This window comes from Zonotrichia albicollis, chromosome 2 (assembly GCF_047830755.1).
Source record: "Zonotrichia albicollis isolate bZonAlb1 chromosome 2, bZonAlb1.hap1, whole genome shotgun sequence".
In the NCBI taxonomy this organism is placed as follows: Eukaryota; Metazoa; Chordata; class Aves; order Passeriformes; family Passerellidae; genus Zonotrichia; species Zonotrichia albicollis.
The window spans coordinates 92,168,273-92,185,265 of NC_133820.1; the positions used below are offsets into that span (position 1 = coordinate 92,168,273).

Here is a 16,993-nt window from a genome sequence, read left to right on the forward strand (position 1 = left end):
GTCTTGTTGACATGGTGCTGTTCAGTCACCATGTTTAGGTTGGGGTTGATGGTCTCAGGGGTCGCTTCCAACCTAAACGATCCTGTGATTCTGTAACTCATCCTAAGCATCTCATCTGTACTCCTTGAAGTCAGTAAAAACCTCACCTTTCGAGCAATACCTATGCAATTTGCTTTATTTGTGCTGAATTACCACGTAGCAGTCCGTGGAGTTTTAGTACACAAGGGTGAATAAAAACATTTTTCGCGGAGTTTATTGATTTCCGGCGGCTTGACGTATTCAACACGGCCCAACCCGTGCCCACCCACAACTCCCTCTACCCCGCGCAGGCCGCCAACTTTCCCCTCACCGGGGGGCGGGGCCACGCTGGCTCTGACCAATCAGCACCGCGGCTGATTGAGGTCGGACTGGCGCGGGGAGCTGTCACTCCGGTGACGTCACGGCGGGATGAGCGGGCGGGCGGAGGTATGGCCGCCGCTAGGCCCGGGCCTGCCCAGGGGATGAGCGGGTTCCTGCGGCCCGGGGCAGCTGCCTTCCCTCGGAGGGGGCTCTGCAGCTGGGCAAGGGGGCAGGCTGCCGCCGCTGCCTTCCCTCTGGAAGACTACTGTGTGCAGGCCTCTGGCTGTCCCGCGTGTCCTCCGCCATCCCCTGCCTTGTGTGGCATTGCCACCCGCTCCGGGGCTGCGGGGGCAGCAGCTCGGCAGGGCCGCTGAGCGCCTCCCCCGGCCTGTGCAGCTCCTGTGCGGAGCGCTGCCGAAGAGCGCCTTCGGGACGCTGAGTGTATCCCAGCCCCGGGGTGTTCTCCTTGGTCCCAGAAGCCGCCGCAGGGATGTTTGTGTTGCCCAGTGCCCGTTCATTCCGCAGAACATGAGCAGCTCTTGTGTCTGGGTCAGCTTCTCCAGCTGGCGGTGCTGATGGAGGCCCTGTGTCCCCCTGGAGCTTTGGCTGAACCTGTGCTGTCCCCTGTCCCTGGGGAAGGTTGAGTCGTCGCCTCTGTGCAGGCTGCTGCTTCACTCGCTGGTGATTGAAATCACTCTGTGATTTCAAAATGTTTGCTAGGCTGTGTCCTAATGTCACACATTATAGTTTAGGCAGCTATTTAGGTCTGGAAAAGATAGACTTATATATAGAGAGGGTCAGAACCATTTCAGTTTGTGCTTTGAAGCTTCATTCTCTAATGCAGAACATAAGGTGTGGAGTCATAAAGTGACTTGCCCATTATTGTACGGAAAATCTTTGAAGCAGAGGTGCAGTCACTCAGTACTCTTAAACAGAAGAAATAAAAACAGGCTTGCTGTTTTGGTTTATTTCTTAATTGTCTGGGGCTTTTTTCATAATAATATGTAGATGTATAGACTGGGAACACTCCCTCATGGTTTTTTTGGGGGGGGCTTTTTGTTTTTGGTTTTTTTTTTTGTTTGTTTGTTTGGTTTTTTAAAATGATAATATGGGGGTTTGTCTTATTTCTAGGTTAAAGTGAAAATACCTTTTGGAAACAAATGCCTTGATGCTATCTTCTCTGTCCCAGAGAAGAAACCAACATATGGAGTGATTCTTACTCATGGAGCTGGAGGAGACATGAATTTCCCTCATTTGGTGTCCTTGGCAGCCTATCTTGCATCCCATGGAGTTCTGTGCCTGCGGTTTACTTGTAAAGGCCTTAATGTTGCCTACAGGACTAATGCTTTCAAAGCAGTTGTGGTAAGGAGTGAGAAAACTCTCAGACCAAAGCTTAGATCCACAGTTTCTTAAATTACAGCCAGAGATTAGACAAGAAACAGTGGGAGAACTGGAACCAAAGTTAAGATAAATGGAGCACTGTGTGTGAACAGAAGGAGCAGAAGCAGTTCATAGATGGGCAACAGCTGGAACAGCTGCCACAAGTGTGTGGGTTTGAGTTCAGGGAAAAAGAAAAGCCTGACAAAGAGCAAGGGTGTTTCATGGGAAAACTTACAGCTTGGAAAAGTGGAAGAATTTAGGATGGGTGATCTGCTTGCATTGAGCAGGAGGCATTTTTATAGGGGAACAAAGTCCAGTTCTAAAGGAATTGTGTATGATGTCATTGTGATTAAATGTACATTTGACTTTACTGTCTTTAATGGGCATCTCCAGTCTTTATGGAAGAAGCATAATGTTGTTAGTGTGTTTATGTTAATATGCTGGTATGTAAGGATAATGTGAAGGCAGCTGCTAAGATTAGTTATCTCCTAAAACGTGAAAAAATGTTGCTGAATTTTATCTTCTCTGTTGGACTTAGCTGATCGTGTCACAAATACATAATCTCAATGAAGAGCATTTTTGCAAACCTGCTTTTCCTTTTGATGGGCCAAGAGTGTGCATGAGGTCTGTTACTGTAACTGAGTTGATACATAGTATTCACTTGTTTTGGTAACTTTATAGAGCGTCTGATATTTTAGACTTGCTGAGAGCTAATGTGAAATTGATTATGTTGTTGCTGCAAAACCTTATGAAACCATTTATGTGAAAAAACCCAAGAGAGCACCTTGTATGTACCTGTTCTTTAATCTTCAGTGCTGAAAGAGCTTCCCATTTTCTGTGTAGTAGCTACAAACAGAAGAGATTCCTAGCTTCCCAGCTGTCTTAATTCTGACTTGTAATGCTTCTCTTTCTCTTATTTCTTCAGGAATACTTAAAACTTTGTGATGATTATAAACTTTCTGGTGTTTTCCTTGCAGGTATTGTTTTTATTATCAATAATTTTCTCTCTTATACTGTCTCTAGTAATAGCTATCTGTAAGTATTCCAAGTCTGTCCCACTTTGGTGACAAGCAAATGAGCCCTTCTTATGATGCCATAGATCTTACTGCAGAAGAGGAAAGAAAGAGCAATAGATTGTATTTTCCAGGTACTTTGGGAGAAAACTTCCTTGTCACTTAGAATTTACAGGGCATGATTTTTCTGATTATCCATTGTACTTTTTAACTGCAGGTCTTGAAGAATTCTGGTTACTGATAAACGGAAAACAGTTTTCCCAAAGCAGGTTATGGTAATTAAAACCTAGAGGCAGATCAAAAAAGCCAGCTATGTTACGTGGAAAGGGGAATAGGTGGGGGTGGTTAGGACTGTCTTGACAGGGGAAATTCTAAGTTTTCTTTTAAGTGAACCAAGTCTGTGCTCTGTAAGAACTGGTGACTTGTAACACTCAATTGCAGTGCATTGTCAGCTCATATGCCTCCTCTTCGAGGAGATACTTTCCAATGCTGTTACTGACTGAGCTCATGTTCCAAGTTCACATTTTCCCTCCCTTCTACTTTTAGGCTGAAGTTCAAAGTGTGCATAAACACTTGCTGGATTTGTTTTGTGAGCCAAGTGAAGTCAAGCAGAGAATTTTGTTTTGAATTTGAGCAAATTGAGGTTGCATGAAAATAATGATACAGGACACTATCATGGCTATCTCAAATTTCCAGGCTCTGGAGCATAGGACCAGTCCTTCTCTTCCCTTGTCCCCAGGGTGGGGTGTAGTTCCTTCCAGTATTGCAAGGAATCTCTATCCCTTTATATTTTCTTTCTTTTCCCCTTCTTTTTTAAACAGGGGTGTAAATGTTACAACTAGACAAATATTTTAGCAGAAAATGTTAAAATTAGGTTTAATGTTTTTCATGAAGTAGATCATTCCTAGCATTTTGTGACACTGAAATACACTCAGTTGTATTGGTTTGGGGAGTTGTTTACTAAACCAGAATGTGGATGAGGTGACAGCAGATAAAACTTTTTTCCTTTATTTCTGCATGGGAGAAAGGCCGTTCCATGGGCTCATGAGCTGCTGCCTCTGTGATACGTCAGCTGAACCAGGGTGATGATGATGATGATGATGGCTTCATTCAGGGTCTCGTGTGTTTATCTTACCCATTGCATCGACCAAAACTGCAGTCCAAGCTCCGGGATGAGGATTTGTTACTGATCACACGTCCAGTGCTGTTTGTCTCGGGATCAGCAGATGAGATGTGTGAAAAAGTGAGTACCCTTGTAAATCCTGCTGTGAAAGGGCAGTCTGGAGGAGCAGCAGTGGGCCTCAGTGATGCCTGTGTTTCACCTGATTAACAGCCTTGCCTAAATAGGTGTCTTCTGAAGGAAGCCTTGGGTAGAAAACTTCATCAGACACAAGGAAGCCTGCCAGGGCTTCCTTTTGCTGCTTTTAACATAATGGACCATGCTTGATCTTCCACTTTAGCAAGCTCATCTTTGGGTCACTGAAATACCTCTGATTTAAATGGTTTCAATAGGAGTGCATAAATTAAAAGTGGTCTATGGAAGTAGTGAGTTATTTGCTATTTTGTTTTAACCATTTCAAGTTACAAAACCTGTGTGGTGCCACCAATGTCACATTTTCATGGCAAATTCTTCTAGCAAAGCAGTTCTACCCCCAAGTCAGGCTTCTGTTGTCAAAAGTGATAGTTTTGTAGAGATGAAGAGCAGGTGTAGGGAGGGAGGGAAACAGTGCTTTTCTGCTGTGTTTCCTTGCAAACAGGTGTCTGCTGTTCTTGAACAGGCCAGTGTGAATTTGGGGCTATGTGCAATTGGCATTTTCCATGCTTGGACGGTTTCTAAGGAGTCATAATGCTTTTGTGAGGATTTGTTGCCAAAATAAGTCAGGCCAGTGACCAGCAGATCCTTGGAGTGCTCTTTATGGGGGAATCTCTGACTTTGTGAGCTGGTTCTTAGATCTGTTTGCTGAGAAATTTCAACAGTCTCAAAGCTAGTCCCTAAGGAATTACATTGCTATTCAGCCTCTGCAGACAAATCTGACTTCAATTCTATCATTTTATTCCCAGCACTACCCTCTGACAGTAAAAATGGACTCCTTTGAAGTTTAATTTTCTGCTATTCTCTGTTTCAGTACGGGTGAAGCTTTGAGCAGATCCCACTATTCATATCCTGAATAGAGAATACATCCCATTTTCCTAGCAAGGTGTTTTTCATGTGCACCCAGATCTATCTATCTATTTTTAGGGGCTGCCTATTTTGCATTACACAGGCAAAGCAAGAGACATCTAGGAGTTCCAGAGTTTGTAGCAGCCAATTCTCTAATATCTGCATTCTTGTTTTCTCCATAGCAATTGCTAGAAGGTGTGGTGAGCAAAATGAAAGCCCCTAAAAAAATCCATTGGATTGATAAAGCAAACCATGGGATGGCAGTCAAAGGACGAACAGCAGATGATGTCATGGAAGAAGTAAATGCACAGGTTTTTTCTTGGCTTAGAGAGAATGTTCAACTGCAGCAAAAATAATTTGCAGTGCTCAAGCAGTATCTTCATTTAGTTTTTCCTAAATGTGGCAAATAAGGGGTTTGTTATTTTTTAGAGGCATATTTTTTTAAAAACTGATGTTTTCAGAGGTCTAAGTGCAAATGCAAATAAAGCTTTGTATGAATGAAAAGAAAATGCAAACTAATAAAGAACTTCCAGAAGTACAGAAAATGTATCATGGTAGCATTGTTCTCTGTGTTTCTATGCAAATATCCATATACAACATTTGAGAATGCAGAAGATTAAGTAATGCTTTTGACTAATATTTGAAGTAATATACTGGAAAAAAAATCTACTTCAACAGATATCTTTAGGGTTCCTCAATTTCTGAGTATCTTACTGATGCTGTACTCACTGGTAATTAAAACCTACTGATTTTAGGGTTCTGCCAGCACATCCCCTGAGGCTGGTGAGCCTGGTGTACTACTTTGCCTTGATGCTGTGTGCTGGCCTTCCCAGGTGCTTGCAAGTCTGTGAGGCAGGGAGAGGAATCTCTGGTTGGTCACAGTGTCTGCCACCTTAGGGAGCCAGATTCTGCCTCTGTGGGGAGGAGGTAATGCAGGAACAGCTGGGTGTGTGGAGCAAAGAACATGGTTCAGTTTTGAGGAGTCCCCTTCACCACTGTCCTTTGTGTAAAGGACTGGTCACAGAGACCCTCTGATAAATAAAAACTGATAGACAAATTGTGTTTAGTGATGGAGGAACTCCTGGAGCAGGAACCAGTTGTGCATCCATTGTGACAGGAGGATCTCAGGTCCCTGTCTGAGCTCTGACACTGGGGAGTGGATTGAACACGTGTGTGTGTACTGGCAGCTGCAGCCTTTGTCATTATGGGCTGTGAGTAACCTGTTGGTATAACCGAGCCTAGAGCAATCTTGGAATTGAGGTTTTCCTGCAGGTTAACAAGATCTATTATGAACGCCACAGCATTGCCTTTGAGATTCTCTCAGAAGGAGCACAGTTATGGTCTGAAAAAAGAAGCCTTTGGCTGGATGGATAGATAGAGAGGGAGGGAAGATATATAATGCTCATCTGCCCTTCTTTGCAGAACAGTTCCACGTTTGTGGAAAGTCATACTGTATACAAGCATGAGTAAAAAGTATCTGCATTTTCAAGGTAACTCAGGACAGGAACACATGACTGATACAAACATGGTTTTTATTTAAAAAAATTATAAAAATGTGTTTGAATAAGGCTCTGCCACCACTGCATGATTAAAAGGAAATCAGGGGTGCTTTGTTTTCTTCCATGTGGAGATCATGAAATGGTAAACTTTAAAATATCCACTGACATTTTCTGCGGGCACACTAACCCAGATTTTCCTTCTTTCTTTAAGAAGACAGTCTGAATTTAGGTAAATACTGAAAAAAAATTATTTACTTCTGTCAGAGTTCATCTTTGGCCTGCAGTCAAAAAAGAAGAAACGTTTCAGTTAACTGGAAGCCTATTTTTCACTGTCTAGTCCTCTACTCCTGCAAATACATCAAGAAGTGTTTCTAAGTTCGATAGGTGTTAATGGCCTGGCCTGATAACTGATACTGTGGGGCACTAAGCAGCCCTGCTCCAGCAGGGCTCAGCAGGAACTGAAGACACTCAGCACTTTCCATTTAACCCTGCATGGACTGTACCTTTTTTCGGTGGCAAGTGCATGGGAAAAGGTCATCATCAGGCTGCTGCACCTTCTCCATCCCATCTCTGATTTTTGGTTCACTCACTTGCAAGCTGGCATATTCCTAGTTTTAAAAAAAGAAAGGTATCATTAATCCATACATTTTTTAGATGGTACATGTAGTTGCCAATATTGTACCAAATCAGCTGAGCAATTCTGTATGAACTCTGGGGCTACACAATCTGTTCCTGCAGGCTGTCACAGGCAGGGTGAGGGAACACTCAGCTGCAGATGGGAGCCCCTTCGGGTGCCTCCCTGGAGTTCGGTATCTTGGTGCTAATGCACAGATATTTTCAGCTGTGGTTCACAGGGTGTGCGTCTGATGTGGAATTCTTTGATCATTGTGGGCTACATATTCTGGCAGATTAGATCAAGATTTATGGGATCCCACTGCCTCTCAAACAGCCAGCATAGTCTTAAGGGGTTTCATAGCATATAATTGAATACAATGTTTGTAAAAACCAAATGAAGATTTTAATTGCTGCTGCTTGCTTCATGGCTTCAAGTACCAGACTGGCCAATTTCCAGCAGCTCTGTTGCCCTAAATTCTTGCTGTGTGATTTCTATTTCTGTGCCAGTAGCCATTAAAAATATACTGACCTGGAAAAGTTTGAAATAGTAACAAAAAATGTGGTCTCCCATGAGATTGTTTCTTGCAAATTCTTGTCCAGATTTTGCAATATTTTTTGCCTGTCAAAGAAAATGAAAGTTTGGTTTATTTTTTTTTATTGCCCAGAACTAGTATTTGTTTCAGGGTGCTACTGTTGGTTGTGGAGTTACAAATGAAGTTGACAGTTTAGGATAACTCAAATAAAACATTCTTTTTAAAAGTTAAGGCATTGTTAGGAAAATACTCTTTTTTTTCCCTGAAGTTCAATTTGATTTCAAATTAGGGACAATATTATACATTTTTGAATGTTTTTCTTCTTTGTAGAGTTGATGAAAATAAATTTCAAGTTCTTCTAGTGGTTTTTTTTTTTGCTTTGTTTTAAAGAAATTCAAATTTTATTCTCTTCTAGAAACATTACTGCATACTTCTAAATGTGTATTTTACCTCTTCATCATGATCTTTTGCCCACTGTAGTTTTTCTAGCAGATCACTCAGGTCACTTTTAAATGGAATGTAGTGTTTCCATGGCTGCAGCTCATTATAAAAGTGCTCATAGTAGATGGAGTCTTGCTTTAGCACCACACTGTTTCCTGCTAGTAGATAAGGCAATCTATATGCTGCCACTGTGCCATCAATATTAACTTGATATTTATACTGGAAAGAAAAGGACCAGAAGTTATTAAAAACCACAAGATCCCTGACTTGGTTAGGTTATAGTCTGAGGGCACTGGTGTTACTGACTTGCCGATATTGAGACAGGTAGGACTGGCTAGGCAAGCATCAATGTCTAAGAAGCTTTTATTATCTAGTTTGGAATTCATCACAGTGCAGGGTACACAGAGCTTCATCAATTAAGTTCTCCAGGAATTCTTAGGTGCTCATCCTCGGATGTGAGGGTAGATGTGCCACTTCATCCACAGATTTTCCCACTATGTTAGTTATGTTAGTAGTCCTGATCGCTGAATCAGGAAAAAGAAATAAAAAGGAACTTGAAGTTACGTAGATTACATGAGGTTCTACAGAACCTTTAGATGTAAATCAGACATTACTATCCTGAGGGTAAGAGCTACATAGCAGTTAATCCCACTGGAGGGATGTCTAGTCATGCTTGTTACTGGTAGTGTCCTGAATAACTAACAATCCCTTTATTTTCAATAATACATACTAAGTTATTTCATAATGGGAAACAGTGAGAAGAATAAACAGTGATGAAAAATAATTAGTGGCTTACCTTAAAAAAATCAAAAAATGAAATGTGCTTAACAATAGGACCATAGAGGTTTTCATCATGTTTAAAGAAAAAAAAGTTTGTGAAAGCAGCATCTATGATCTCTGGATATTTCCTGCTGAGTTTTACAAGCTCAAGCCTCTCTTTGCGGCTGTCACGTCCTCTCCAGAAGGCTGTGGTGTTCTTGTCTTCCCACGATGGGCCAGTGTTTGCTTGGACTGACATCATATCCAGGCTGACTCTGCAGCAGAAAGAAGTGGTTTAATAGTGAAGCCTACTGGAAACTTTTTCAAGTGCAGTTACTTAAAAGAGTTCACAATAGCCATAGGCAGAGAGCAAAGATGAAGGCAAGTCATGAGCACACCATGATGTGTTATTGTATCAGTCATTTGCAGCAACAGAAACAGATAATCAATGTTAAGGTCAAGGGTGTGTGGCATGACAGCATCCTTCAACATCAACATTCATGGCATGTGGAAACAATACCATGAAAAAAATAGGTAAAAGTGAATACAGTTGCCAGAGAAGGTGATGCACGGTGCTGTAACTTGCTTAGTAAAATATATTGCACATCCTTAAAAATGTTAAGAAATTCAACACATAAACTGGGAGGGCAAGGGATAGCAAATTAGAAAATCTTTTCACAAAAAATAGGAACCTGAACTAAATGCAGTGAAATGTTAAGTTCAAGATGGATTTCAAAGATTTCTTAGAAGCAAGCTGTCTTTGTAGTGTTTCAAGACAGAAAAGAGCAGTTGCTAAGGCTAGTTATGGTCAGTAATCAAAGTGGGAGATGGTAGCTCCTAGTTTGAAAATTCCCAATAGCTATGTTGGGATTTGAAAGGTACACAAAAAACAAATTCCAACAAAATCAGGAAAGAAGGATGCCTGGCCAGTTGTCAACAAGTTCATGGGGAGAGAAACAAAGCAAACAAATCACATGCCTAGCCTTGAAACACTCTCAAGGGCTGTTTTTAGTGATTTGACCATTTAGATAAATTTAGATTTTTGAAATGAAACAGTGAAGTATAACAATATATTGATTACACAGTCACTGCCTACCTGGGTTTCCAGTCTCTCGATGAGTAAATGAAAATAGTTAATATACTGTTGCCATACCGATCTCTAGGGAAGATCACTCATTGTGAATTTTGTGAAAAGTTTAAGCCATTTCTTACCGTCCCATCGTCTCCAAAACGGAGTCTGTTAAGTCGTATGTTGGCATGACAATGTCTTTTGACTCACTGGAACCACACCACGAGAAGATCGGGTGCAGGTTCTGTGGGGGCTTCCTTTTCTCCAGAGGCCAGTCCCCCAAATTAACAAAAAATTCTACATCTGGCATTTTCACCTAAAGAGAAGCAAAGTAGGCACAAATGCAGTTTAGCACAAACAGTATTCTGCTGGCATCTTGCATTTTGAAAACAACCTCACTAAGAGGAAAAATTGCCAGATGTCTAATATACTTAAAGTACCTGTAATAAATCATGGACATTTAGAAACCTGTTAGAGATACTGAGACCGCAGAGTAAAGCCTACAAAATAGTATTTAAAAAGAATATTTGCAAAGTCACATAAGGCATAGGAGCCCCCTTTTTAGAGGATGGTTTCCTGTTATACTTTACATGATTGGCCACACAATCTTTTGATCAGGCTAGCACTGGTACCTAGTCAGCAATTGTATAGTTCCAAGGTAAGCTGGATCAACTTGTTACTGTATGGAAAACTGATGCTGGCTGGTAAATCAGTTTTCTGTCACATCAGTGATCTAATTCACCCTGTATCTGCAGGATGCCTAAATCCAACAGAAGAGAAGAAACAGAAATAAGCAGCCATGATGGGAAGACCAGTTTAGTCAGTGCTTTGGGTAATAATTAAGCATAACATCATCACTTATTTAAAATATTTGGTAGCATGGAACCATACCTGAAATCACTGTCACAGCCAAAAGGCAATAAAAATACTGTTGGTGGCCAGGAAGCAGGACAGAGGGCATAATTTTGCTGCTTTATGAAACTGTGATGCACCCCTGTATTGAGTTTGGTTTGGGTATTTTCAAGTGAAGTAAGAAAAAGTAGAAATAAAGGCAGCTTTGTAGTTTTCCAAAGAAAGGACCAGCTGCCTTGTGAGGAAACACTGAAAATGATGGGACAGTTCAGTTTGAAGAGCAAAAGGCAAAACATGACAAATGGCTGTGTTTTACAGAACCCTGAAGGCACATATAAGGTCAGTGCAAAACTAATGTCATATCTCTCTTCCCTCTCAGTTGCCTCTTTCAAAACAAAATAAATTAATAATTTACCAAATATCAAACACCTCCAAATGGTGGAAGATACTCTATTCCTTTCAAAGGGTGTTTGCTGCACAGGCTAATGCTCAGCACTGAACTTCATTACTATGGCGCCATCTAATGGTTGTAATGGGCATAAACCCTACAAACTGAATTTTCTACACATCCTCAGCAGCAGAATCCATCAGCAGCTTGAATGTTCTCCAACCAACCATCTACTGTCACTTAGTGACACCATCCTAATCAAAATTCTTATTCAATAGTATTTAATGGGAATGAGAAAAACTGTGTTTTCTAGATATGTAAATAGTTTCTGGTTTTGGAGTTAGCAATTTTTTTCAACCTTTAGTCTGAAGTCCTCAGATGCAATTTAACTCCATTATTTGTTATCCAACACTTTGGACACCAAGAACCGTTTACTTCCATCTTCCAGAGAACAATCTTTTAGATACCTGTAGTCTACATTCCTGTCTTTCCTTAGACATCATATCCTCCTGTAGACAGTGTTAGATGAAACAATCCCCAGTTAAATTAACATGCATTTGTACATTTAGTAATTTTCCCCATATTCCTGTGCAATGTTAGTTCAGCAATGTTAGCAACAGAGCAACCCTTAAAGCATGACACCCAAAGGCAGAGTAGCATAAACTGATCCATTACTAATCCTGAGGATAGTGGAAAGGTTACTTGATATTACACTTCTTTAATGTGTTATGTAAACTTGTGTTCAGCTTTTTGCAGCAATGTACCTGCAGAGACAGAATTTTCTATTGGATGCTAGAGGATGATTTATTTATTTATTCTACAGGGAAAAAACCTCAAACCAACACACCCTGTTCTGGCCTATCAAACTCACCTATAAAAGCCTGCTTATTCAATTAACTTTTGTGATAATCAGATGGCATTCTAGAACATGACAGCTTCAAACAAGGAAAATCCATGACCTTTCCATAATTAATCAATGAGCAAGAGTTTTTTAATAGAAACAGCACCAAATACACTGACGTATATTTAAGGCCAGGCTTCTATAAATTAGGACATACAGAGTAAGTGGCTGAACAGATGTACTCACTTTTCTGGTCAAAGAAAGCAGTATGGCATCCATGAAAATTCTGAAGCCAACATGTTCCCCATATGTCTTTATATAAACCTGAAAATAAACAAAGGTTTTACTGGGTGATTTCATTTCAGAGAATGGCTGGCACAATTCAGAGCTCTTTTAATCACATAGTAACTACTCAGACAGACTATATGGCTGTATAGATTTACGAATCAGCTGGGAAGCAACAGAAATCTCATTACAGAAAAGTGATGAAAAAAATTACAAGCTTTGCTTGCTTTTGCAATGTTCGAGGTCTGTTTCATGAAAGCAGAAACTGTTGCCTGTCTCTGTGGTGGTCCATTCTTCTAATTTCCATATAAAACTCCACTGAAGTAAGTACAGTGTATACAATTCTCCGTTACAAAGAATTGTAGCTCTGATGCTCAGTTCAGCTAAAAGTGGTATCTCAGAATTATGCATGATGTAATTTATCGATGTACTTCAAATGAGATGATTGTGACACCTCACAGCAGTATTGCTCAGAGAACAGGAAACTGAATTGGCATTTAGGAGACTTGGGTGGGTGCCCAGTACTCACATTGATTGCCTGGAAAGTAATTTGCTTTCAATGTGTTTCAGCTGTAACATGGACAAAAAAGCACTTACAAAGTAGGACAGACATTGCTGAGCTCATACACAAACTGCAAAGTATTCAAGGACAGAGAAGCAAGCAAAGTCTTGTTCTTAAAGAATACAGTACAAGAAGCTTTTACAACTCAGAACAACCAAACTGCCCATGGCTTGCCACCAAATTTCCATATGGACTTCAGATCAACCAGATTCCATACCTCATTGTCTTTGATGGTGTAGTGACACAAACTCTGTCTTTGTCCAAACCTCTGCAGAATTTCTTCTGCAATCTTATCTGGGTCAACAGTGGGAAAATTTGCTAAGTCTCTCTGAATCTGTGGAATGGTTTGAGGGCAGTTCATCTCTTCCAGCCATGCACTGCTATCCTCCTGAGGGCAGTCACAGTTTTCATGGTAAACAGGTCCTATTGGGAATAAAATTGTTTTAATTTTAATAAGTCATAATATTGAGCTGTTGAGATCACAGAACAGGGTCAAGCACTGAACATTCATTGCTTAGGGCCAAAACTTCAGCAACTCAAAATGGATATGGCTGAATTTTTTTTTTAACTCTAATGGAGTCATGTCAACCTATATCAGCTTATGTGTGAGCCTTCTACCTGTATTTATCAGGCAACAGCTTCACAGCATTTGCTTCCTTTTATTATTTTGAAAACTATATGTAGGATGCATATAATGTATCCATAATTCCAATGGGATTTGACAGTCCAGAGAAGTATGAGGTCCCAAAGAATCTCGTGCTTCTAGTAGAAGACATTCTGGGACACACTTTGTCAGCCCTGACAGGAAACCTGTGTGTAGTGGTGCCTCTTACCTTTTAAAATATATGGAGACTTTGCAACATGCTTATCTCCAGTTTTGACTTCTATCCTCAGGCTTTTGTAGCTCGCATACATCCTGTATCTCACGAGGAAGGAACCATCTTTCCTGTCCAATACCTGCACACCAACACGAGTGAACTGTTCTTCAGGAGCAGTGATCTTCACCTGGAATGCATTTTCACCTGGTGATGAAGTGAACCTACCCAGAGAATAAGTGGGAGCTTAATACACATGGAAACATACAACAGATTTCTTAGTCTGGTCCATTCCTTTGCAAGTCAACAGATTTCCAGCGAGCCATGTCAGCCATGATTTCCTCTGAGCTGTGTTAGGCCTCTACAAGGACATCCAAATGTTCACTTTTAACAGGTTGGTAAATCTATTATTTTACATTCAGAAGCAAAATGTTTTCAGATTACCTTATTTTCCAGGTATTATTAAAGGAAGTAAAGAACAAAGTTACACTTCTTAATCATTATAGTAGCTAATATGGGAAAAAACAGGGAAAAGAAATTATAGAGGGATTATGTAACTCTACGTGTACATGAGATATTTTGGTATAATTAAACATATACCAAAACAGAAAAACCTCTATAAAACCAAATAAAATAATCTGAATAATCATGAAGTTATCACATATCATTGATGTATTAACAAAGTTGGTGCAGTCAAAATGCTGTCAACTTCCTTCCACCTCTCTTCCAGTGACCAGGCTCTTGGGCTGTAACTCCTTACTTCACCTTTCCTAAAACTTGTCCAGTCATACTTGAGACCTGCCAGCTCAATTAAATGCAAGAAATATTTACTATCCAAGTTAAGCTGAATTGGCAGCCTCCATACTGACACAAGCCATGGTGCATCTAATCTGGATGACCTTCATGCAACATTCTGAGCACCTATCTAGGTTGCATGACCAGTTTTCCTAAATAAATGGAAAGCAATGAGTATTCTCTAAAAATCACAGAGTTGTTAGGGTTGGAAAGGACCACCGGAGATCATCTAGTCCAATTCCCCCTGCCAAAGCAAGGTCACCCTGCTGCAGGGGACACAGGGACGTGTCCAGGGGGGTATGCAATGTCTCCAGAGGGGGAGACTCCACAGCCTCCCTGGGCAGCCTGTTCCAGTCCTCTGCGACCCCCAGGGAAAGTTTTTCCTCGTGGTGAGGTGAAATTCCCTGTATTTTAGTTTATGGCCATTGCTCCTCGTCCTATTTCATTGCTAAGAAATTTACCTATTGGTCTATGGAGTAATTCCTAAATGATTCCACTGATCTTGTGCCTCGGCACGTAGGAGAAATACTAATGTTCCTGAGCCTAACAAATTAAATGTATTAGTCACTGCTAAAGTTTTGACAAAGGAGAATAAATAATGAACTTTTCCCACTGACTAACACGTATGCTTTGCTGCCGAACGTTTCCATCCTCTTATCTCATCCCCTCGCGCCGTTATTTGATACTCCTTGAAGGGATTGATTAGCTCTTGCCAAGTGATATGCCGAGTCACGTAGAGGGAGCTTTTAGCTCGCACCTTCTACGAGCAAATCGCCAGCCTCTCGGTTTGACCGTGCCCAGAATCTCCCCGAAAAGCCGCCGCCGCCCTCACCTCAGCCCTCGGGCGTCCACGGCCTGCACATAGAAGTACCGCGCGGGGAGCGCGGCCGTGGCGCGCAGCCCGGGCCCCCACACGGCGCTGCGCTCCGCGCTCGGCCGCCCATCCCCGCCCGCGGCCGCCGCCGCCGCGGCTCCCAGGGCGAGGCACAGCGGCCACAGCGCACGCATCGGCAGCGCTGCTGCCCCCGAGGGACGAACACCGCCGGCACCGGCCTCTGGCCCTCGGCACGCCGCCTGGCAGTCCCGCCCCCGGCGCGGCTCCACGGGCGGGGCCGCGGCATGGCGGGGCGGCGCTGCCGGGAGGCGCCGGCCCAGCCCCCGGGAGGGACTGGGACCTGGCGCATGGAAAGCATTGGGGACAGCTGGCTCTGACGGCCCGCGGCCCTGACCTACGCACCCGGACATCTCTGAGCTGCTCTTTAACCCCTGCCAGGAGCTGAAGTTCTTCCCCTCAGCCTCCCTTCACTCCGTTCCCAAACTTTAGGGTGGAAAATGGAGTTTACAATTCGGAAAATGTGTTTTCAAAATCCTCCCCTAAGCAGCTGGAGGTGAAGAGTTTCTTTGAGCTGAGGGTGGCAAAGCCCTGGAACAGGCTGCCCATGGAGGCCGTGGTGGCTTCCTCTCTGCAGATATTCCAAACCCACGGTGTTCCCATGCCACCTGCTCCAGGTGACCCTGCCTTGGCTGGGCGATTGGATTAGATATCTCCCGAGGTCCCTTCCTCCCTCAACACCTTTGTGACTCTGTGATGTGTGGCTGCTGGTAGTGCAGGTCTGGGATTGTCTGGAGCAGAGGTGAGGGGGCACTTCACCCGCTGCCACCAGGGCAATCGCACAACGGCAGCCGTGATTCCATGGCCCTTTGTCAAATAATCCAGCCTCCAACTGCAGAGAGCTGGTCCCAAACACTAATGCTGCTCTTAACTACATGCAGAATCATTTAGGTTGGAAAAGACTTCTAAGATACTTTCAACTTGGCTCCTGACTGCTTCTCTCTTGTTAAGGCAAACAATAAAGAAAATTGAAATTCATCATCAAGGACTCATGAAATTTTGAAATATTGCAAATATGCTTAGAGAAAAGCACACAAAAAGCACTTGTTTGAAGAAAATTTCAAGCTGAGAAATGACAACTTGGGTTGATGAAGAGAGTCTTTTCTAACCAACAATGTCATTACAAAATGCCTTAAATATTAGCAAGCTCCAGCTTTTAAAAACATAGTTTTTCAGGACATTCAGCAGTTAGAAGACTTACAATTTCCAGTCAAAAAATTCACACAGACTCTGTTGTATATCCATGACTCTTTAGCTCCTCTCCTTTCCCTGTCTTTACTCTCCTGATATGTTTTACAGGCAGAAATCACACTCCTCATATTTTGCTGCATGAGAGAAGCCAGTCTCCTCTAGTGGGAGAGAACTTTAAAGATATTTTTAATTAAAAAGAAATTTGATAGCTGTAGAATTCACAGATCATGCTTCCTCCTCTTAGCAGGATGGCACTGACATGTTAAAAAAAGCACAGCACTGTTGAAGTAAAGGTGACACACTTCCACCCTCCTGATGTTCTCTCCTCCAGCTTTTTTCCCCCCACATAAGTGCAGCTCAGGGAATCCATGCAGAGATTTGGCACTATTTGTCAGCACCCAAACAAGTCAAAAGATAAATCATGCAACCTAATTTTAGCCTTGGCTGGCAAAGCCAACATCGCTGTTATCCTAATGCCTATAATTTGGCTCAGATAAAAACGCTTTGGAGGCAGAATTATTTAATTATATCAAAGGCTGTTGGCCGACTAAGGCTCAACAGGC

At 42.2% G+C, this 16,993-nt stretch overlaps 2 protein-coding genes across 3 annotated transcripts; one reads left to right on the forward strand and one right to left on the reverse strand.

The window, feature by feature from the left end:
- Positions 1 to 348: 348 nt before the first annotated feature.
- Positions 349 to 6,669, forward strand: TEX30 (testis expressed 30). The gene is made up of 5 exons (XM_005487258.3): positions 349 to 465; positions 1,471 to 1,701; positions 2,645 to 2,696; positions 3,761 to 3,975; positions 5,076 to 6,669. Exons 1-4 carry the CDS (start codon positions 448 to 450, stop codon positions 3,778 to 3,780), a joined length of 321 nt encoding a protein of 106 aa, XP_005487315.2. The 5' UTR covers positions 349 to 447; the 3' UTR covers positions 3,781 to 3,975; positions 5,076 to 6,669.
- On the reverse strand, positions 6,407 to 15,607 carry POGLUT2 (protein O-glucosyltransferase 2). 2 transcript variants are annotated; one of them, XM_005487257.4, is made up of 10 exons: positions 15,180 to 15,607; positions 13,571 to 13,776; positions 12,955 to 13,160; positions 12,137 to 12,214; positions 9,953 to 10,125; positions 8,778 to 9,015; positions 7,991 to 8,200; positions 7,537 to 7,626; positions 6,896 to 7,000; positions 6,407 to 6,670 (listed from the first exon to the last, which is right to left on the reverse strand). In XM_005487257.4, the coding sequence occupies exons 1-10, from the start codon at positions 15,590 to 15,592 to the stop codon at positions 6,653 to 6,655; spliced, it is 1,737 nt and encodes a 578-aa protein (XP_005487314.2). In that variant the 5' UTR covers positions 15,593 to 15,607; the 3' UTR covers positions 6,407 to 6,652. The 2 variants fall into 2 exon arrangements, with proteins under 2 accessions (XP_005487314.2, XP_074391785.1); XM_074535684.1 differs by having other exon boundaries at positions 13,571 to 13,742; positions 15,180 to 15,465.
- Between the last annotated feature and the right edge of the window lie 1,386 nt (positions 15,608 to 16,993).